General features: G+C 40.0%; 1 protein-coding gene across 1 annotated transcript in view; it reads right to left on the minus strand.

The window, feature by feature from the left end:
* Positions 1-5,491: 5,491 nt before the first annotated feature.
* The window catches only part of LOC128116865 (fibronectin type III domain containing protein 3C1-like), a 68,412-nt gene continuing 51,448 nt past the window's right edge, over positions 5,492-22,455 (minus strand). Inside the window, exons 13-27 of the mRNA XM_052748492.1 lie at positions 22,125-22,246; positions 21,864-22,038; positions 20,757-20,843; positions 20,404-20,542; positions 19,716-19,787; positions 18,992-19,110; positions 18,764-18,869; positions 18,226-18,332; positions 17,901-18,014; positions 16,578-16,727; positions 11,621-11,895; positions 11,114-11,326; positions 10,416-10,582; positions 7,138-7,259; positions 5,492-6,203 (exon numbers count right to left, since the gene is read on the minus strand). Of these exons, the coding sequence (XP_052604452.1) occupies positions 5,868-6,203; positions 7,138-7,259; positions 10,416-10,582; positions 11,114-11,326; positions 11,621-11,895; positions 16,578-16,727; positions 17,901-18,014; positions 18,226-18,332; positions 18,764-18,869; positions 18,992-19,110; positions 19,716-19,787; positions 20,404-20,542; positions 20,757-20,843; positions 21,864-22,038; positions 22,125-22,246 (2,304 nt within the window). The 3' untranslated portion in view covers positions 5,492-5,867. The remainder of the gene's footprint in view (positions 6,204-7,137; positions 7,260-10,415; positions 10,583-11,113; positions 11,327-11,620; positions 11,896-16,577; positions 16,728-17,900; positions 18,015-18,225; positions 18,333-18,763; positions 18,870-18,991; positions 19,111-19,715; positions 19,788-20,403; positions 20,543-20,756; positions 20,844-21,863; positions 22,039-22,124; positions 22,247-22,455) is intronic.

Raw genomic sequence — 22,455 nt, forward strand, 5'->3', positions numbered from 1 at the left:
CTAGAGAGAGGCTCAGCAGTTGAGAGTCCTTGGGTGGCTCACAGCCATCTGTCATTTCAGTTCCAGGGGATCTAAAACCCTTTTCTGTCTCCAAGGGCATCATGCATACACCTGGTGTACATGCATGTGAGGAAATCACCCATACACATAAGATAAAACTAAACTTAAAAACACTGAAAAATCAAAACCAAAGGTCATCAAGACCCATAAATACTAAATGCCACCCTTGGAGTAGCCACTACTTTACCCATCACAGCTTTATTCTTGAAAAATTCTCCTCCCCTGAATATGAGATTTATCATGAGTCTCAATTGTAGAGCTCTCTCACCTTCTGACAGCACTCTGGAATGCTGCCATAGTTACCTGTGGTCCTCCTTCCCTCCCTCCCTCCCTCCCTCCCTCCCTCCCTCCCTCCCTCCCTCCCTCTCTCTCTCTCTCTCTCTCTCTCTCTCTCTCTCTCTCTCTCTGTCACACACACACACACACACACACACACACACACACACACACACACACACACACACACACACCTTTATGTGTATGGGTGTTTTGCCTGCATCCATGTCTGTGCACCACATGTGCGCAGTGCAGTGAGGGCTAGAAGAGAGCATTGAATTCCCTGGGACTGGAGTTGCAGAAGGTCATGAGCCACCACGTGGGTTCTGGAAATCAATCCCAGGTCCTCTTGGAAGAGCAGCCAGTGCTTTTAAGCGTGGAGCCATCTCTCCAGCTCGTGCTTGCTCATTCTTGCTATAAGCAATAAATCAAACTTTTCTTACTATTGTAATGTTCTTGGTGTGCATTGGCTCAAAGGAAATTGGCATTTTCTATCTAAATGTCCTGTTTCATCATTTTAACACACTGCTGATTTGTTTTACAATTTTAAGAATTCTCATAGGTTTTGGACGCAAATTTTCTATTAGATTTATAAATATTACCTAGTCTGTTATCAGTTTTAGTGTGTGTGTGTGTGTGTGTGTGTGTGTGTGTTTATGAGTGTGCATATGTATATGTATGTGTGAGAATGTGCATGCATGTGGAGAGCAGAGGACAACTTTGGATGTCATTCTTAAGATGCTGTCAACTTTTTTTTGATATAGAACCTCTCATTGGCCTGGAACTCATAAAGTATGATAAATGACTGACTGGTCAGGGAGCCCCAGGCACCTGCATGTCTGTGCCTCTCCAACTTTGCGACAAGTATGTACCGTACACCTGACAGTTTTTGTGTGGGTTTTGGGAATTTTGATAGGTCTTTGTGCTTATAATGTAAGCACTTTACCGACGCAACTATCTTCCCAGCCCCCAATTTACATCTTTAAATGGTGCTTCATAAGGCTCGGAAAATAACTTGGAAAGAATCTAATTTGCCATTTAAAAATATATATTTTGCCTGGTGGAAGTGGCGCACGCCTTTAATCCCAGGACTTGGGAGGCAGAGGCAGGAGGATCTCTGTGAGTTTGAGGCCAGCCTGGTCTACAGAGCGAACTCCAGGACAGGCTCCAAAGCTATACAGAGAAACCCTGCCTTGAAAAACTATACATATATATATATATATATATATATATATATATATATATATATATGGCATATACAAAGATGAATTATGTAGTAGAAGGTCTGAAAGCTCTTTAAATGCTTCCTCTAAAAGTTTTATTGTTTTAGCTCTCATATTTAAATCTATACTCTTTTTGGTGTATGGTGTAAGGTAAGAATCTAAACTCATATTGTTGCATGTGGATATTCAATTGTCCCAGTGCCATTTATTGACAAGACTTATGTTTATACCCATCAATTTGTGTTGCTTTAAAATTTGGCCAGATAGGGGTTGGGGATTTAGCTCAGTGGTAGAGCACTTGCCTAGCAAGCTCAAGGCCCTAGGTTCGGTCCTCAGCTCCGGAAAAAAAAAATTGGCCAGAGAAGCTTCTTTTTGCAGCATAGACTCCTAACTGAGAAAGGCCATGTGTAATCAACTGTAAATGACGTATGAGTGATCATCTGTGGATGAATCATGTATATCAACCTCCCCCAATTCAGGGCTCAAGGAATATCTTGGAAGACTGAGTGGAAAGAATGTAAGAGTTGGGAGATGAGGACAGCTGTGAAAAGCTGACCTCTGGACATGACATGGCTACTGCACACATCTACATCAACTCACACCAGTTGTGCCTACCTGTACAGGATGAAGCCAGTTAAAACTTTATCCTGGTTGAGAGAGGGTTTCTCAAGTCCTTACTCCTATTGGAGGTGCTATTGACAGCTGATGGCTGTTGAAGGAGAGAGAGTTACTCTGTTTTGGGTAATGTGGCAGCTGGTAGGTTGCCCACCTGACAGTGGCTGGCCCCACACCCACCCACATGTGGGAAGCACTAATTGTATTCAAGGAGTTATTAATAACAAAAAAGGAAGGTATGATGTTGTGTATGAGCGGGATAGTGGCACTAGGGGGAATTGAAGGAAGGTAGTGGTAGATGAATATGATAAAAATACAGTTTAAATTTTAATACATAATTTTTTAGGTATGTTTTATGGCCCAGAGTGTGGTCCACTTTAGTGAATGCTCCATCTGAGCTCATAAAAAATATCTATATCTATCTATCTATCTATCTATCTATCTATCTATCTATCTATCTATCTATCTATCTATCTATCTATCTATCATCTCTCTCTCTCTATCTATCCATCTACCATCTATCTATCTATATATCTATCTATCCTACTGTTCTTAGATATAGGTATCAATTGTGATAAATTGGCTGGTGGTACAGTTGAGTTCAGTTATGCTATGTCCTTTATTTTCTTCCTGCTCTGTCTATCTTAGTAAAGGATGTTGATGTTTCCAAGTAGAATTCCAAAGTAAGATTTGTTTTTTTCATAGTTATTTTGTCAATGTTTGTCTCATTTGTAGTTTGGAACTCTATCTATTGTTAGGTGTATACAAATTAAGAATAAAGGATTAGAGAATTAATCCTTTTGTCATTATGTAATATCCTTTTTTGTCTTGACAATTTTCCTAATTCTAAAGCCTTCATTGCCTGAAACACAGACAGCTGCTCCTGCCTTCTTCTGCACGATCTCTCTTTTCGTATCTCTTTACTTTTATCTATCTCTTTATAGTTAAACTGGGGTCTTCTAGACAATATATAGTTGGGTCTTATTTTTTAATCCTTATTGCTAATCTCTTAACATATTAATATAGTTATTTTGTTTTTTTGTTTACTGTTATTTTGTTTTTTCATCCGTAGTAAATACATGAATACTTTACAAACCATGTTTATCACATTAGAACATTCTGAATTTGAATAACTATCTATACTGGTGAATTTTATTCCTCTTAATACTTTCTTCTTGCTCATTAGTTTTTACTTGTCTGAAGTAGTCTCTAACGTTTCTTACAGGACAGGTCTGGTGGCCTAAGTTTGCTTGACCTTTACTTTCGGCATTCCTGTCTCCCTTGCCCTTGTAACTCAGTTTTGCTCTTCTAATGCCATCTCAAAGCTCCCAGGTGCTTTCTTCATTTCTCTGTTTTCTTTCTCATCTGATTATGAATTTTCAAGCAGCCTGTCTTGAAGCTTCCTCCTTTTGTTTCCTGTTTGACCTGTTCTACCATCCACACTTTCTATCAGGTTTTAAATTTCACTTAGTATAAATTTCAGCTCAAGAACCTTTATAGACTGGGTGTGGTGGTATACATCACATCTATACTCCCAGCACTCAGGAGGAAGAAGCCAGTAGATTTTGAGTGATTTCTCAGCCTGGGCAGAAATAACACCCCCCGCAAAAGAATTTGTCTTTGATTAAAAAAAATCAGTTACTCCATTATTCTACTGGATTATTTCTCTGTTCTTCTGAACTTTTTGGTATGAAGCTTTTCAGGCATGGGTTATTATGTAATCAGTGTCTAGAGCCTTATTTTTGTTCCGTAAGTGGAATACTGGTACCTGGAAAGTACTTGGTGCTTGTTGGTGTACAACAGTGTGTTCAATGAAGGATTAGGCACCTTTTAAATATTTTCTCGATCTAATTTTGTCAATCCAGAAATTGTAGGCTGTTTTTTGAGTCTATGCTCATTTCTGCTACTTAAGCACTAGAGGGCACCTCAAGCCTGGTTTGTCCTAAACCTGCAGCTGGTGTCTTGCTGAGAACAAACTGAGAGTGTCTAAGAATGGTAGTCTAGCCTTATAAGCTTCCACCTGGAACTACAATGAACCCTGATACCTCTTATCTGGCAATTGGCCCATGGTCAGTCATTGCTTAAGTATTCTGCTTACTCCTGGGCTTCATTGTGGAGAGCTAGTATTATGCTCCTATGCAGTGAGTTGGCACTCAATTTTTCTTCTCTGTGCTTGGCCTGTGGTCAAATAGCTTGGAAGTCAGTCTCACCAAAAAGTAGGTCCCTTCCTGGTGCTGGGCATGTCTCAAGGTTCCACCTATAAGTGTTGGCCTGGGAGATAGGGCATTGGGGCTCTGTCAGGTACCAGGTCTCAGTGTAGTGGCCCAGGCACTGAGTTCTAAGAGAAAGTGTTCTCATTTTCCTTCTCTGCACCTCAGTGGATGGGATGCTCTCACTGCTCTTCTATCTGAGGTTGAGAGGTGGGTAGTATAGGTGGTCCCTTAGCTACCAGGCTGGGGGTGGGGGGTGAAGATGCTCAGTTTGAGGATATAGTTCCGGGGCCAGAAGATACGGGGCCCTGCTTGGCATTGAGTTTCAAGTCTAAAGTCTGGATTTAATTCTTTTTCCCAAGTGTGAGGTGTCTTCAGCTGAGCTGCATGGAGGAGAGGGAGGGGCACCACAGGCAACTCTTTCCTTTTTGCTTCCTTCAGTGTTTCTTCTATAGAGCAGCAACACTGGCTCTCCCTGGCCTTCTGGGAGCCCGTTCGAACAGATAGGTGCATGGATCACTGTAGAAACTGGTGTCTGCGGAGGAGATGCTCACTGGACCATCTCACTCAGTTACCATCTTTCTGCCAAGCCTGTAATGTATTTCACTGTCACATTTGAATACTTTCAATTGGTATTTCACTTCATTAACACTTAATAATTATATATATACATTAAAGGGGTACAGTGTGATATTTCACCACATGTACGCAGCATGCACTGTTCAAACTATGTCATTACCTATGTGGAACACTAATGAACTTCCAAAACCCCTTAGCCAACCTCTATCTTTCCTTCTCCTCCACTTCCTAACCTCCAGTGCTCTACAATCTGACTTCTTCAGGTTTGTGTATATGAACAACAGATTTCTCTTTCTGGGTCTGGCTTATTTTAATTAATAGACTGTCCTTCAGTTCTCACAATTTTGCTACAAATGGCAGGATTTCGTGTTCCTTTATACTCTCTCTGTCAGTTCTGTTCCTTTAGAGAACTGTGAATAATACACAAAGTATTTATCAGGGTAGAAAGCAATCGTTGAATACATTATTTTGAACAAATTAGAGCACAGAAGTTTGGTAGAAACTTTTATTTCTTCATAGGGACGTTAACTGGACATGTAGAAGTGAATTTTTTTCTCATTTTCTTCCAAATAAAATTCCAAAACAATGTTGTTTATCTCACAGTACCAGAAAGTTTGAAAAAGATTGACTTGAAAAGTTAAGACAGGAAATAGTTTCAACAAAAGGTCTTAGTTTTGCATAACAATGTAATGTTTCGTTAACAAAATGATGGAATTCAAAGTACACCTATTTCCTTAAAAAATCTCTTGTACTGTCACATTGAAAGGTTTTAAGTATTAAGGCAGGGCCTTTTTTTGCCATTATTAGTTTCTACCAATAAGTTTTATACTTAAGTATGAGTTAAGCTACATCTAAGGTTTTCTAATTTCATGTAATATGCTTTCCTACTTCCTAAAAGAACAGGCTAGTTGATCAGGAAGTACTGAATTGCGACAGCACACAAGATGGCAATAAGTGCAAACCCTATGAGAAGAGTGAGAACAAAGGTATCATCGCTCATCTCTGTCTTGTACTTCTCATCTTTGTCATTGTGGTTGCCTCTGCCTTTACCCCCACTGCCTCTGCCATGCCCGGACTGATGCTTGTAAGTTGACAGAACCGCGCTGGGGCTATACGGTCCCCAGAGCTCTTGCACGCCATCAGAATTTTCATACTGGCGTCCTGCACAGACCTTGAAGCGATATCTTGAATTTGCAAGATAGTTGGAAAAGGAAAAGGTAGTGTTCGGTCCTTTGTAAATCTAAAGGAAAAAGGATCAAATGGAAATTATTGTTTCTTTCCAATAAAAAATATACTGTATAGATTTTAACAACAAGAAAAACAAAAATTCATTAGTTTCATGAACATGTTCACAACAAAAGTAAAATGTTACTCAATGTTTCTAATGTTCGGAGGGGATTCAGTATCGAGTAGATAACTTTGTTCAATAAAGCATAGCGAAAACCTACAACTGTTCAAGTTTAATTACACTGTGTATGGACTTGAATCATGGATTGCCACCAGTGGCATCAAGAAATACTAAACAATTCAATGGTGATAAGCTAATTAGATGAATAAGCTAGATTATGTACATAAATGTTACAGATGAGATAAAACTTTGGGAAAAGATTTAGTTACTTTAAACACTTTTTAAAAATAACATTATCTGTTTGTGTATCTGCTAATATTCCATAGCAAATTATATTGAATGATTGCAATAAAAAGTCAAAAATAATATAAATTGTACTAATAATGTGCTAGTGTTTTAACTGTAGATACTATCTCACCATTCTGAAGTTATATAATTTAAATTAAAAGCTTTGACTTAAAAAAAATAACATACTCCCCACCAAAAGCTCTAATCTCAGCTGGACTTAGAACTATAATTTTTTTTTTTGAGACAGGGTTTCTCTGTATAGCCCTGGTTGTCCTGGAACTCAATCTATAGACCAGGCTGGCCTTGAACTCACGAGATCTGCCTGCCTCTGCTTCCCAAGTGCTGGGATTAAAGGTGTGCACACCCCACCCCACACTTTTTTTTCAACAAGGTCTCATAGAGCCCAGGCTACCCTCAAACTTGCTATGTAGCCAAAGAGTACCTTGATCCTCCTGTGTTTACTCCTCAAGTGCTGAGGCTACAGACCTGTGCTACCACACCTGGCATAATGTTAAAGACTAAATGTAAAAGAATATACCTGCTCAGCTTTCTTTCCATTCATGACTTGAAGACAGTAAACAATGGGATCACCTTTAACTGGCTCCAAGGAATCCCATTTGATTTCACAACTGTTGTTATTCAGGGGGTGAAATCTAGGTGCTGAAAAAGGAAAATTACATTTTAGAAGGTTCTGTTTTTCTCTAATGATGCTGAATACATTGAAATTACTCATAACCACACAATCATTACAAGCACATGTAGACCTAATATGAGAAATATGTAGCCATACTTAAAAAGATATTTATGTATTTTGAGAGATGGTTTCCCTATGTAGCTGTGGCTGGCCTGGAACTTGCTTTGAAGATCAGAATAGCCTTGTGCTGGCATTAAAGGTGTACACTACCACACCCAACAGAACTATACTTATTATTGAAATTACTTTTGTTATGCCATCAGGATCATTATTGTAGCAAAACCTTAATGAAGTTATAAATTAATAATGCATGTTTAGACCATTTTTTTTTGGTTTTTCGAGACAGGGTTTCTCTGTGTAGCTTTGGAGCCTGTCCTAGAACTCACTTTGTAGACCAGGCTGGCCTCGAACTCAGATCTGCCTGCCTCTTCCTCCCATGTGCTGGGATCAAGGGCATGTGCCACCACCACCAGGCTCATGTTTAGATTTTCTATTCATATTTTATAAATTTTAATTTTGTTTTTTCCTTCTAGAATAATCTGCATTGTGTTTATATGGTATGTTGTAAATTTAGAAACATTTTCATATGGGTAAGTAATTTTATTTTAGGAGTTTAGCAACTGTGTGAGGTGGGAAAGAGCAGACTAAGTTGTTAGTCTCTACATTTTAAGAAAATGGGGCTTAAATATATAGGGATATTACTTAGGAAAAGAAGAAAGCATTATTGTCATCTAAGCACAATTAATTTATTTTGAATGTGTTTCACTTAGCATTACACTGGAGAAGAATGATTTCATATTAGTGATTGAACTTGGGGGCTAGAGAGATGGCTCAGCAATTAACAGCATGGGCTGCTCTTCCAGAGGACCCAGGTTCAATTCCTAGCACCTACATGGCAGCTCACAATTATCTGTTACTTCAGTTCCAGGAGGATCCAACATCCTCACACAGGCATACAAGCAGGCAAAACATCAATGCACATAAAATAAATAAAAATAGTGATTGAACTCGTGGAAAGATTAGATCAACCAAACATCACAACTGGGAGAAGGAAAAATAATCCTTGCACCCAAGGTTCTGAGACCTGCAAACTTGGACTCATTGTGAGTGTGATACATAGCATTTTACTTTCTGATTGTAACAGGGTCCAGACCTTTGCACAACTGACTCCATGATGGGAGTGGATTCAGGCTCTAAAACTCAGCATGTGAACAGCATCACCTGACAAAACTAAAACAAAGACCTAATCCACCAAAGTCCATAGTTCTGGGAAAGTCTCTAAATGTACTAACCTTGCCTTTTGGCTTCTGTAGTTTCTTTTCTGGCTAACTGTTCTTGTTAACTTAAGTATGTCAACCCAGAACATGTTTTTTTTTGTGCTTAAAAGCCCACCCTGAGAAAGGCTCAGTGCTACAGTGGAATCCCGCACACCTAGTGTAGTTTTGGGCCTGCTAATAAACACTTGCTATTGGCTTAAACCCATGTTTGAGCAGTCTTCTCTGGTGGATACCCTACAACACTGATAAGGAGAGTAAATCCATAGTTTCAGAAATAAATTTATTAAAGTTTACATACTAATTTAGCTTTAATCAGTATAGCTATACCTGTGAATTGATAATTTTTTTTCTAACAAACCATTTGAGAAAATATAACGTGTAGCAATGAGTGGATATGACAATGTGGGAGGCACACAGTTATGGAAATCAGGAGCCTGTATTTTGCCTGCATATAAGTATGGGCACCAGTGTGTATGATTGGTGCTTACAGAGGTCTGAGAGGGCACTGGACTCCCTGGAACTGGAGTTATGGATGGTTGTGAACCACCAAGTGGGTGCTGGGAACATAACCAGGGTCCTGTGAAAGAGCAACAAGTGCTCTTAACCTTTGAGGCATGTCTTAAGCTCCATGTCTTACTCTTTTCTAAAAAATTTATTTAACTTTATTTTATGTGCATTGGTGTGAAGGTGTCAAATTCCCCCGGAACTGGAGTTACAGACATTTGTGAGCTGTCATGTGGATGCTGAGAATTGAACCCAGGGTCTCTGGAAGAGCAGCCAGAGCTCTTAACTGCTGAGCCATCAGTTTTTTTTTTTTAAAAATCATGTCTTACTCTTAAAAGGGGTAGTGGTGGAATTAGATGCTCTCTAAGATATTTGAAAAATATTGGTTGTGGGAGTCTTATTAATACTTTTTAAAATATTTTTTTGAGACAGGGCTTCTCTGTGTAACAGCCCTGGCTGTCCTGGAACTTGCTCTGTAGACTAGGCAGGCTTTAAATTCAGAGATCCACCTGCCTCTGCCTCCGGAGTGCTGGGATTAAAGGCATGCACCACCACCACCATCAGGCCTGAAGTCTTAATAAATCTTTTCATTGATCCTTAAATACACAATTAGGCACTACTTTTTTGGTAGTCTACTAGTGAATTAAAAAAATTACTACTGCTATTTTTTAAAGATTTAATTTAATTTTAAATTTTAAATTATTTATTTTATGTGTGTGGATGTTTTGCCTGCATATATGTATGTCTGCATTGCGTGTGCGCCTGGTACCTGTGGAGGCCAGAAGAGGGCACTGGATCCCCTGGGACTGTAGTTAGAGACGGTTGTGAGCTGTCATGTAGGTACTGGGAATCAAACCCTGGTCCTCTGGAAGAGCATCCAGTGCTCCTAACCACTGAGCCATCTCTCTAGCCCCAAGATTTAGTTTAATTTTTACATCAGCAAACAAAGTAACAGGTTTCCTTATGGCATTTTCATACATTTTTAGTTTTGGTTACTTCCCCAATCTGCTGAGCTCTATCTTCCTACTTATACTCCTCAACCTCAGTAGTCTACCTTCTACTTTAATATATGTGTTTTATGCCCTCCCTACCCCCTTCTTTAGAGTCTCTCCCCAGCCTTATGATTTCTAGTTTCCTCACCTTTACCCACAATTACTCTCACCTAAACATATTTCTATAAAAATTTAGAAGCAACACTTTTCATATGAGGGAAGGCATGCGGCATTTGCCTTTTGAGCCTTGTTGCCTCTCTTAATATAGCATTTTCTAATTACTGCTCAATTGTATATATGTGCTGAGAAAGCGCTAATAAAATGTTCAGTGTCTGTGTGCACCATTTACCTTTAAGTGCAGCAGGTGGGGTTTTTGTTGTAGTGAAAGTGTAGACATCAGACAGTGGTCCCTCACCAGCTTCATTACATGCCTGGATTTTAAACTTGTATTGTGTATATTCACTCAATTTTTGCACTTTGTGAGTCAGATCAGGCCCATTGTAAATGACAGTAAATCTGAGGGGAAAAAGATAAAGATTAGAAAGCAATATTATAATCAACAGTTGAGTCCAAGATAGTAAAAATAAGCCAGAAAGGGAAAACAAACAAAAAAGCAAAAAGAAATCAAGTCATAAGATCATATACTGTCAAGGCGCTGGGCTTTATCTTTTCCTCCCATAATATCTATTCTCTGGTACTTACATTGCATTAAGTAAAGGAAAAAGTGGTTAGGAGGAAGTGAAAACATGGATAAGAACTAAAAGTATTATGTTTCACACAGCAACGGGCTGTTTCCACCCTACTTAGTTCACTGAAATTACAGATTAAGACGTGTGTGTGTGTGTGTGTGTGTGTGTGTGTGTGTGTGTGTGTGTGTGTGAGAGAGAGAGAGAGAGAGAGAGAGAGAGAGAGAGAGAGAGACAGACAGACAGACAGACAGACAGACAGACAGAGACAGAGAGAGTGAGCATGCCTGGCAAGAGGCAAGATATAACAATTTAAACTGTTTTTTAGTTGCAGTAGATGTTAAATGGTAAAAGTAGTTACCTGCCAGATCGATCTTCCATTAATAATTTGTAGGTTATAAAGTTGGCAAGTGATTTTTTGCTTGAAGCATTGCCCCATTTGAGTCTGAGACTCTGGTGTCCACAGACCCCACAAGCAAGCTGTGGTGGCGCTGGTGGTAGTGGTTTGGTTTTGCTTCTTATTGGTGGGCTAAAAGGGCTTAGTCCGTAATGATTCATAGCTTGAATTCTGATTCTAGTGGTAAAAATAAATTAAAATATATGAATTTATATTAAGTAAAGGAAACACTTTTCTTCATATAACCCAACCCACTATATCTCTATATAGAATAACTATTATACTGATTACAAGACAGAACTACTATTGAAAATTATTGATGGGAAGCAGAAATGGCTCTTACAAACATCAAATTTCACTAACGAAGCAGAATTCAAAAGAAATATGAAGTGTATTAAACACACAAATGCAGATCTGCTCAAAATTCTGAACATTTTTTGATTTATCCAAAATAAGATACAAGTGACTTACCTGTATGTAGTGTTAGGCTGTAGATTTTTCAGAACATACTCTGTTACTCTATCAACAGTCAAGATTTTTTTATCTCCATATTCGATGTTATATCCAGTGATTGGAGAGCCATGGCAGTCTGGCTCTTCCCATTGGATAGCGATGCAAGTTGACGACAATTTGGCAGGCACTTTGTCTTCAACTTCTTGTAACATTGGAACTATGGCGGGTACAGTTCCTGGTGTAGCTACTTTTCCAGTTCCTCCAAACATTCCAACCCCAACTATATTTACAGCCTGAAAAACGCATGCTTTGTTAGCAATTCATTTAGCGATTTCTGTGCATGAACCATTTTGTTGCATAACAAAACAGTGCATCCTAAACTCATAGTCTAACAATTTGGTTCTATGTTGCAGAAATACATGCTGAGACTTGCAGGCTGTAAGTACTTTAGGAAGGTAAAGAGTGCACATGGGGGAAGGAAAGTCAGAAATGTTAATACGCATATTTTAGGAAAATTATACCCCCACAAGACTCGTCAATTATGACACAAAGCTTTTCTCAGAACTCCTTCCCGCCAAATACTATTATCCTTGCAGCCCTTAAATCCAAGGATTCCTATCACTTTACACAGGGCCTTCAGATGGGTTAACTGTTCCGTTGTTCCATTCTACCCAGTCATCCCTATCCCTTATTCCTTTCTTTCTCACTCCTGCCCCCATCAAAAACTCACTTCACTCTCTTAATCTCAAGGGTGCTTTCTTCACCATGTGCTTTTCACCTTTACTTTACATTCAGAGCATCTGTAACCAGGTCTGAGTTCTTCTGGCCCATCTGCTGTAATTAGCTCCAACCTGTAGCCTATTTCTGTAAACAAACTGATGCTGTACGTCAGAGCTGGCGCCTTCTGTCTCTAACTTCAGGCAAGTTCTGTTCCCCACAGCCTTCAAACTATCGCTCATCAGTCTGTTATTTCCTGTCTTCTCCTCTAGTTCCTGCTTTGCCTCAAGTCTGATCACATCAGCTTGCTCTACCCTGCGGCCTCTGGACAGCCCTGCCCTCCAGTGTCCATGACACTCTGTTCCCAGCTACAAACAACACCCTTTCTGTGACCCACACGTACCTCACAATTACTTCAAGACAGTAGATGAGACCCTTAAGGTTTTTCACCAGCTCAATACCACTCCCATTCCTGGGACCTGGGATAAGTTGATTGAGGGTAGCACCCTCAAGGACCCCCCTTGTTGGGTTCCCATTGTTGAGTGGTATCATGAGACTCTCAACTGCTTCCATTCTCAGTGAGTGGAAGAGGCAAGCTTCCTCCTTCCTTAGACCACTCCTCAGCAGGCAGAGCTCATTGTACTCACCAGGGTCCTACCCTCAGCCTGGAATGCTGCAGTCATCCTCTATCCTGACTCTGTATGTACCTACAGCATCATTCAATCCATCTCCTAGATTTGGAGAGAATCGTGTTTCCTTACACCAAAGGCCACCACTGTCATCAATGAGAGGCGTTCCCCCTCCTCCTCAATGCGTCCATATTGCCTCAAAGGGATGCTATCATCCACTGCAAAGGCCATAAGACAGACAAAGGCTCTGTCACCCTGGGGGAACTGAATGGCCCATCTCTGGGTTGTCCTAGCAGTCTAGGGCCGGGATATTCCACACTATCTCTTTCTTTTGCACACATAACTTTTCTCCTCTCCCCCACCTCACTCCATCGCACAGGCAGAAATTCAACCAGGGCTTGAATTTCAGGAGCCCTACTGGTACCTGACCAAAAGAACCAGCTTGGTATGCCTCAGCTGCATCCCAGAGGACAAGGAGGGCTGATGGCATCCTCTCTGATCCACTTCCTAATCTGTCCATCCTCTTACTACCCTCCCTCCCCCTCAGACAGGGGTCCTTGCTTCCATACTTCAACCAGACTGTCTTACTACCCACCAATCCCGTGAAATCCCCTAACTCCTCCCTGTTCTCCTCATGTTGGGACTATGTTCACCTTTCCTGGTAGCAGATTGGGCTTTCCTGACCCATATCTGCTTGGCTTTCCTCAACAGGGGAACTGCACCACGCCCAGTAGAAAAGCCCTGAAATCGATTTTTATGTGCATGGGATGGCTGGAGTTGAGGCAAAGACTTCTGCAATCAGGCTACTAATTAATTTCCAGAGATTTTTTTTTTACCTGGTTACAACCTCCTCAACATCTCTTCAGGAGGCCATATGCCTGGCCTGCCAAGTCACCCTTGGTGGTCTCTACTCCTCTCTCTACAAACTGAAAAGTGGGCCTCTGTGCTCTACACGAGGTGAATGTATGGGCAGAGGACAGCACAAGGCTGATAATCAGGAGAGCAATCTTCCCACTAGAGAGCAAGCCTCTTCACTCACTGGCCTTCACTACTCCCTTCGGTGAGATATTTGGGTGATTTAATGATTCACACACTCATCTACATGACTTCTGTCAAAAAGCCCATTGCCTGGCCTTGCATTTCCTTTCTCCACAGCCTTGGCTCCTCTCTGTGTAACTACAAGTTAACTACACTTCCCCCTCTACCACACCAACACACCTCTTTCTCTTCAGTCTGGTGTACTCCTTAGACTAATTGAATTGTCCACCTTTAGGCAACCAGAGACCAAAGCCTTGGCTTCCAGGGAAGAGGTCACCATCCTGACTTCTCTTCTCCATGTCCTACTTTTCCCACCCCTAGTCCCCCTCTGTCCCTCTCCAACTCCATCTCCACCTGATATTTGATTCTTACTCACAGTTTCTCTGAAATCCTAAAATTCTAAAATTCAGTACCTTCAACTTAACCTTGGAGGAGTCCCCTTCAGACTATCATGCGACCTCTACGCAGCCTTTCATAGCCCTAGCCTTTGGGCACTCCATCTCCCTTTGGGACACTCTTTCAAACACCACATATGGACATCCAAGGAAGCTCTTCCAGATATCCTGCTTTGACCTTTCCCCTGACTGGCATATACCATGGGCCTCTTCTGAATTTGCACCTTCCAAACCCACATGCACCTCCTCTTAATTGGATAGGCAAATGTACTCTTTCCTTTTTGTTCCTCACAAAGTCATGTCTCCCCTATGATGTACCCATCCTGGTCTCAGCCTCCATCAGGATCTCTAACAACTTTGGGAGTCATGATGGAGTTGCGTAAGGGGACTTCCATCCTATGAGAAATATTTCACCATTTAACCCTTATTTCTAAACAAATATTAGAGAGAATCAGTACACATTAGCACATTAGCTTTTGACAATCCAAGGCCAGATCTGTTCCCTAGCTGCTGTTGTCATGCAGAACTGCCAGGCCCTCCCTGTTTTCTAGAGGCCACCTTTGGGGTCTATGTGTGCACTTCTGAATGAACAGTGCATTTCTTTACCAGTAAGTCAGCTCTGATAGAGATGGCGCACAAGGTTTAAAGGATAGTGTGCCGCAGAGATGGCTTGACAATGAAGAGCACTTGCTGCTCTTCCAGAGGTCCTGGGTTCAGTTCCCAGCACCATACAGTGGCTCACAACCATCTGTAACTCCTATTCCAGGGGATCCTCTGCTCTCTCTTCTGGCCTTTATGGGTGCCAGGCATGCTGATAAAATTAAATTAAACTAATTAAAGGATAGAGCCATTGCTCTTCAGCAGTCCTCCATCTCATGATTAACCCTTTCACATTCTTGGTTGCTCCTTTGGGCTGCTCCTGATAATCATGATCATTCTGGGATTCCTCTTTCTCCCTTGTTCTAGTATCCCTTTCCAGAAGTTTTTGGATGACAGAGTTACCTCAGTTTTTCCTAGCAGAGTGAGCTCACAAGAAAGCCTTAAAGCTGTCCTCCTCCTACAGACCCTTCAATCCTAGAACTGCTGCCCCTCTCTAACAGAGAAGTACTATTAGAGACTTGGTTGCCCTGTCTTCCTACCAAATCATAGAGCTTGAATTGAGGGAACAGATGTACAACCATCTTGTCTTGAAGGCAGCCCAATTCTGGTCTGAATAGTACCCCTTTTCATGAAACTAACAATTTCAGTTTCCCGAATCCAGACTTTAATAGACTACACCATTCCTGCAATCCTAGTTTAGTCATTAACACCATCTCATCTAACCAACAAGACCATTCTTGTTGTATAGGTTAATAGCTCATTCAGGAAAATTTCCAGCCCCCGCCCCCGCCCCAGTAACCCCTTTAACAAACCCAGCCAGTAAAAGAAGTTCATTCTCTTACTTTCTTGACTTCTGATGAGTGTCTGTCCCAAGTTTATCTAAAAATAAACCTGTCCTTGCATTTTATATGCATAATTAAAAGTGAAATAAGCCTAATTCCAGCACTTGGGAAGCAGACACAGGTAGATTTTTTAGTTTGAGGCCAGCCTGGTTTACAGAGAGAGTTCTAGGACAGCTAGGGCTACACAGAGAATCCCTGTCCTGTCTTGAAAACCAAAACCAAAACCCGCCATCCCCACCCCCGCCCCCCCCAAAAAAAAAGAAAAGAAAAAGAAAGAAAGAAACTGATCATATAGGCCTGAATGGGTGTATTTGCTTGTTTCAGGCAGGGTCTCACTCTATAATCCAGGCTAGCCTTAAACTTACTATATATCCCAGGCTGTCCTCAAAACTGGGCTAATCCTCCTGCATCATCCTCCAAAAATTCTGGGAACACATGCATGTACAGGCCTGGCTAGAGTCAGTGTTTTAATAAGCATTTTAGGTAATTGCTAAGTTCAGAGAAATTTGAAAACCACGGAAGTATAAAGGAAATATGGCATATCAAGCTGGACTGAGAAGTACATGAGAGATCATATAGGGCTTTAAACAATACAAGAAGTGATATAGTTAAAGATAGGCAATATTCATAGAAAGCTTTCCCTTCTTGACTTTACTCTGGTCTTTATATTGGAAATGACATTAGTATTATGTATATGGAAAGTATAGGTTAATAGCTGTTGCCTTCTTTACAGTGAAGGAAACGCCAGCTCTACCTGGACTCTGCAAAAATACGTGGTTGCCGGAGTAAGACCTTTAACTTCATAGCGCAAACAAGGGCCAGTGTAAATCAAATGCATGGAATCTTCAGTTTGTCCCCACTGCAGTCGGTAATCAGTGATTTCAGCACCATTGCATTTAGGAGTCTGAAAGATGAAACACACACAGAAATTCAATTCTTTTTCTAAGTGGTCACTATATTAGATACTGTGGAGAGGAACAATACATGAAAGCTTGTACTCCGTCAAGTAATACAGGATAGAGATAGGTAGAAACAAACACAGGCAGGACACTATAACAACATTAAAAGACACATGTTAAAGTAAGAAAAAAGACTTGCTAATTTTATGTTAGACAAATGAAAACAAATATATTAATATTGTTTAACATTACCATTGGTTAGTGTAATAAATCAATAATCACATACCCTTGTGATCTGGCCTTTGTAAGTTAAAAATAAGCTCTGCCATGCATTATTAACAGACTAAGTCTTTTTTGTCAATGTTAAAAAAAGTCAGTGCTTGAGACTGGGAAAAAAAGAACAATCCAAATAAACCTATATGCTTAAATAATTAGGCTATTTCTTATTTTTTTTTTTTTTTTGGTTTTTCGAGACAGGGTTTCTCTGTGTAGCTTTGCGCCTTTTCCTGGAACTCACTTGGTAGCCCAGGCTGGCCTTGAACTCACAGAGATCCGCCTGGCTCTGCCTCCCGAGTGCTGGGATTAAAGGCGTGCGCCACCACCGCCCGGCTTATTTCTTATTTTTAAGAATTTAATTTGGTAAGATATTCACATGGGTTGTTAAAAGTATATTCTTAAGTCTTTAGCATTCCTTATGTACCACATTGTAGTTACAGGTTAGAAATAGTACCCGAAGATTTCCCAATGAAGTCAAATAGTATGAAGCTCTGGGCTGGGGAATATTGTTCAGAAGCAGAGTGCTTGCCTAGCATGTATGAAGCCCTGGGTTCAGTCCTCAGCACCACAAAAAAATTAAAACTTTTTATAAATTGATTTACCTTTGCTATCTCTTGCATTAGCTTTAAAAATTCCATTAGTTACCCAATTGATGGTCTATTTTGATCCCTGAATTTATAGTTGAGATTTGAAGAGCAGATTATCAGTTCTGTTGTCTTCATGATATCATTGGTATCAATCAAGTCCTAGGTATGTTCTAGAAACCATGGTCTGAGGATTATGGGATCATAATTCTAAGCTATGATTTATTAGAGATTTCAGGGTTTTCCCCCAAAATATTCTAAACCACTAACACGTTTGTGTATCAGCAAAATCAATAAGAAGTTGAATTGGCAACATACTTCCCAACTGACAATAACACAGGTTGGCCCCTTGCAGGTTAGCACAGGTGTACCACACTGAGAAGGAGGGTGCCGGGCTGGTACAGTTCCACACTTCATTGCATGAGATCCAAGCTACAAATTAAACAAACATCCAAATAAACAAACACATGCATGACTTTGCAGGCGTGGTCACTCCTCACCTTGACAAGAAATACAGTGCAAGCACATATTCATTCAAAGTGAAATGAAGTACAAGCGAGTTACCTGAACAGCATAACTTTTCGACTCGTATTTTATGTTTTTAGCCAGAAACTGTGGGTTCTTCAGGATTTAATTTACTTACTGCACACTTCTTTTCAGAGCCAGGGTACTCCTTTCTGTCATTCCGGGCACCTCTGGATTTTTTGCCACGCACAACTGTTTCCAAGTTCCCATTAACAGAACGATTGTCTACAAAATACGTAAAATGCACTCAGTTCTCCCCTCCCCAAAGTACTTATTTTGGTACTAGTGATCGAACCCAGTCTTGTTTACACTAAGCACACACATTATCATTTGGCTCCACACCAAGTCCCTAGTTTTTAGGGATGGTTCTTTAAAACAATACAACATACTGTAGAGTGAGCTAAGTAAGACAACTCTTTTAAAATGCTGAGAGATGCAAAGCTTATTCTATCAATTAACCTCATAGGCTGACTTAGACATTAAAAAGTTAGGTTTCAATTACCAAGAATTTGTTTGCTAAGAATTACTGGATTCAGACTAAAAGGAAACTCTACTTGATAATATTAACACACACACACACACACACACACACACAAAGCAAAAGTCCCAGGCCAGGAAGCTTAGGCACAGTTATCAATCACATAAGGAAGCCTTACTTGCAGGAAGGCTGGTGTCCTTACACTTATTTTTACCATTTGAGGGCGGTGGACGACAAGACTCAGGAGGTAGAGTAGGTGTCTGAATTGTCAATACATCTGAAGGCTAAGAGATAGAAAATATTTTACTGTTATACTAAATTGAAGTTCAGCTTTCAAAAACATTTAGTACTACAACAGTTTATTTCAATCCTCAATTTGAGAACTTTCCACTTTCTGTTTTCTTACCTGGCTTTGGCCTACAGGTGAAGTGCAAAAGACTCTCAGTTTATATGTGGTGCCTGGTTTGAGGTTATCATACAGGAATTCCTGCAGAGTGCCATTGTAGATTAGCTTCCAGAGATTTGCTGGAGGAAGAAGAGCAAATTGGTTCAATTTATTCATAGGTCACATGAATTTTATAAGTCCCCATAACAATTCATGTATGCATGATATATGCTAAGAAACAACCATTTTGGAAAATAACTTGATCCAATAATCTTTTTGGGGGAGGTGTTTCAAGGCAGGGTTTCTCTGTGTAGCCTTGGCTGTCCTGGAACTAGCTCTGTAGACCAGGCTGGCCTCCAACTCACAGAGATCCTCCTGCCTCTGCCTCCCAAGTGCTGGCATTAAAGGTGTGAGCAACCACTGCCTGGCTAAATCCAATAATCTTTTTATGATTGTTAAATTATTTTATTACCAGTAGAATTAAACAAAAGTTTAAGGTATCAGTAAATAATGATTGCTTATCAAAACTCAAAAGAATTCAATTACATTTTGGGGTTTGGTTTTATAGGTGTGTATTTATAGTGATTTTCTGGTTCTGGTACTTGTACTAAGGTTACATAAGACACTACTATTAGGTGAAGCTAAGTCAAAGATTTGCAGGGGAACCCTGTACTATTTTTCATAACTTCTAGATGATTGTAAGATTATTTCAAAATAAAATCTTTTAAAATTCTTGTTGCCTTACCACCATCTGAATTTTCACTGGCTTCTAAACTGTAACTTGAAATGTGCATTCCACCATTATCTTTGGGGGAGTCTAAAAAGAGAAATAAATTTTAAGTGATTCTTGAAAAGAACTTGCAAATCTTTCACTAAAATTTTATCTCATAAATTATAACTTCTCACAGAGAAAAATATAATCACAGCACATTGTTATATTTATATCTATATACTAGTAACAATCTAAAATATAATACAAGCTACACACATTTGGTATCACTCAAGTATTTAGATAGTATTTCAAAGTTCTTGGGAAGAAACTAAAATGATAAGAATATGTGGAATGATTTTCATTTATCTAGTTTAGAGGCAATAAATCTGTATAAATACAAATTCTGGTTAAGCTGACATTTATCTCTGATACAGACTTCTTACTATGGTACTTACGTTGGATATAATTTTACTTAGAAGAAAGTTATTTAAGGATCCATACAAAGTTCAATAGTTTGTTCATATGTAAATAATTAAGCTAGCAATAGGAAATTCAATAGCAAATTAGAAAAAAATAGGGTTTACAGTTAAACTCATTTATATGGCAGAATATTTCACATGCAAATGAGAATATATTATTAAGCTTAGGGAAACTGCAGAAAGACTGCTTCTCAATAGTAAATATGGAGAGAACGAAGTTCAGACATAGGAGAATTACTTACCCCATCCAATTTTTACTTGGCGTGCATGGATTGCTCCCACTACATATGGTTTTTTAGGGTATCCAGGCTTGGCTGGACAAGTAGAATATTTTACTTCTCCACTGGGGCTGCTTCTTCCTTCCAGATTGTAGGCAAAAATCTGTTTGTGCAAGAAAGAATATTTTGTTGAACACTGGAAATAAATGTCTGGTTTGATAATGTGTAATGTGCCAGCTGAGTGAGAATTTCCAAGAATTAAATGCACAGTAAAGCTTCATTTCAAAGAAAAAAAAATCCCAGCAATCTGTTTTTTCTAGTGAAGAGTTCAATCTTATATGAAAACACTACACCAGTTTATAAATCATGCCACATACCCGAAACTTGTATGCAGTATTTCTCTGAAGATTTCTTACGGTGCAGGAGAGGTCTTCTCCATTGTATTTAGGTTTGAAACCCAATCCCTGAAAATGGAGGACAGTGAATTTAGGAATGAAGCCTAGGTTTGAACTCTAGCTTCAACTTACTGTCTACCTGAACGGTCTTGAGAAAGTACCTTAGTCTTTTTGAACCCCAAAGGGTCGTCTGCAGCAGGTCCTCTGCATGTATGTTCCAGTTGTTAGTTTGGTGTTTTTGTGGGACTCCTGACCATGGGAGTGGGTGTGTGTCTGACTCTTTTGCCTGCTCTTGGGATTTTTTTCCCTTCCTATTGGGTTGCCTTGTCCAGCCTTGATATGAGGGCTTTTGCCTTGTCTTATTGCATGTTGTTTTGTTGTGTTTGGTTGTCTCTTGGAGGCCTGCTTTCTGGAGGGAAATGGAAGGGGAGCAGACCTGGGAGAGAGAGGTATGTGTGTGTGGGGGCGGGGGGCGGTGGGGAGCTGAGAGGAGTGGTGCTGTGGTCCGGATTATTTTATGAGAGAAGAATCTATTTTCAATAGGTTCCATTTTCAAGACGTAATGAGATAGCACATGTAAAAGCAACTAGCCTATTAGTTACAACCCAGAACAGGTCTCAGTGTTATCTACTTTATTTAAAATTTGTTAACATAGTTGGGCGGTGGTGGTGCAAGCCTTTAATCCCAGCACTTGGGAGGCAGAGGCAGGCGGATCTCTGTGAGTTCGAGGCCAGCCTGGTCTACAGAGTGAGTTCCAGGACAGGCTCCAAAGCTACACAGAGAAACCCTGTCTTGAAAAAACAAAACAAAACAAACAACAAAACAAAACAAAAAACCCCCAAAATTTGTTAACATGTCCATAGTAATTTCTGGCTGCTTTTTAAATTGACTAACTCTTTGACACAGATTGGGATGAATGCAGATCCACAAGGATCAAGGTTGGGATTTTTTTTTCCAGGTGAGAAGTGAGTACAAAACAGTACTGAAAGATGAGGCTAAAGAATATAGTAAACAACAACAACAACAACAAAACAAACAAACAAACAAACCCCACACAAAAAACAAAAACCAAAAAACCCGGAAACTTACAGATCTTGGTTCCTCCATCTCTAGCACATAAGTAAGAGTGTCATTTGGGTTTGGGTTTGTTGGGGCACACCATTCTAGCGACAAACTGTGGACTCCTGCTTCTTTCAACTTAGGTGGCAGCGGTGCTGGAGGTGTGTTTCCTGATGTATAGAAGACTGCTATTTCACTGAAATTACTAAAAGAATATGTTAAAATGGAAACATCAGTTTCAGGATCTTATGGCAGTACAGATTTTTCAATAGTGAAAAGAACTCAGTGTACCTGACGCCGAAGTTATTTTTGGCAGCTAATCTGAATGAATACTTTGTAGAAGCAGTCAGTTTAAAGATCTTGTGCTGTTTCATGGGACCACTGTAGCAACTTTTGAACTCTTCACCTTTACCCTTGACAATGCACACAAAATATTAGAATATATTAAAATACTACACTTAACAACACATACTCAGCATAGCATTGATCATTCACAATCAGGTGATTTTGAAAGAAAACTATGCATGAGATCTAAGCCAGATGGGGTTCAGCTCTGAAGAAGGGGAAATGGACACAAGCCCTCATCTCTAACCCAGAAGATATCTCCAACTGATAACCGTTT

Source organism: Peromyscus californicus, unplaced genomic scaffold, assembly GCF_007827085.1.
Source record: "Peromyscus californicus insignis strain IS unplaced genomic scaffold, ASM782708v3 Scaffold_10__1_contigs__length_136768540, whole genome shotgun sequence".
In the NCBI taxonomy this organism is placed as follows: Eukaryota; Metazoa; Chordata; class Mammalia; order Rodentia; family Cricetidae; genus Peromyscus; species Peromyscus californicus.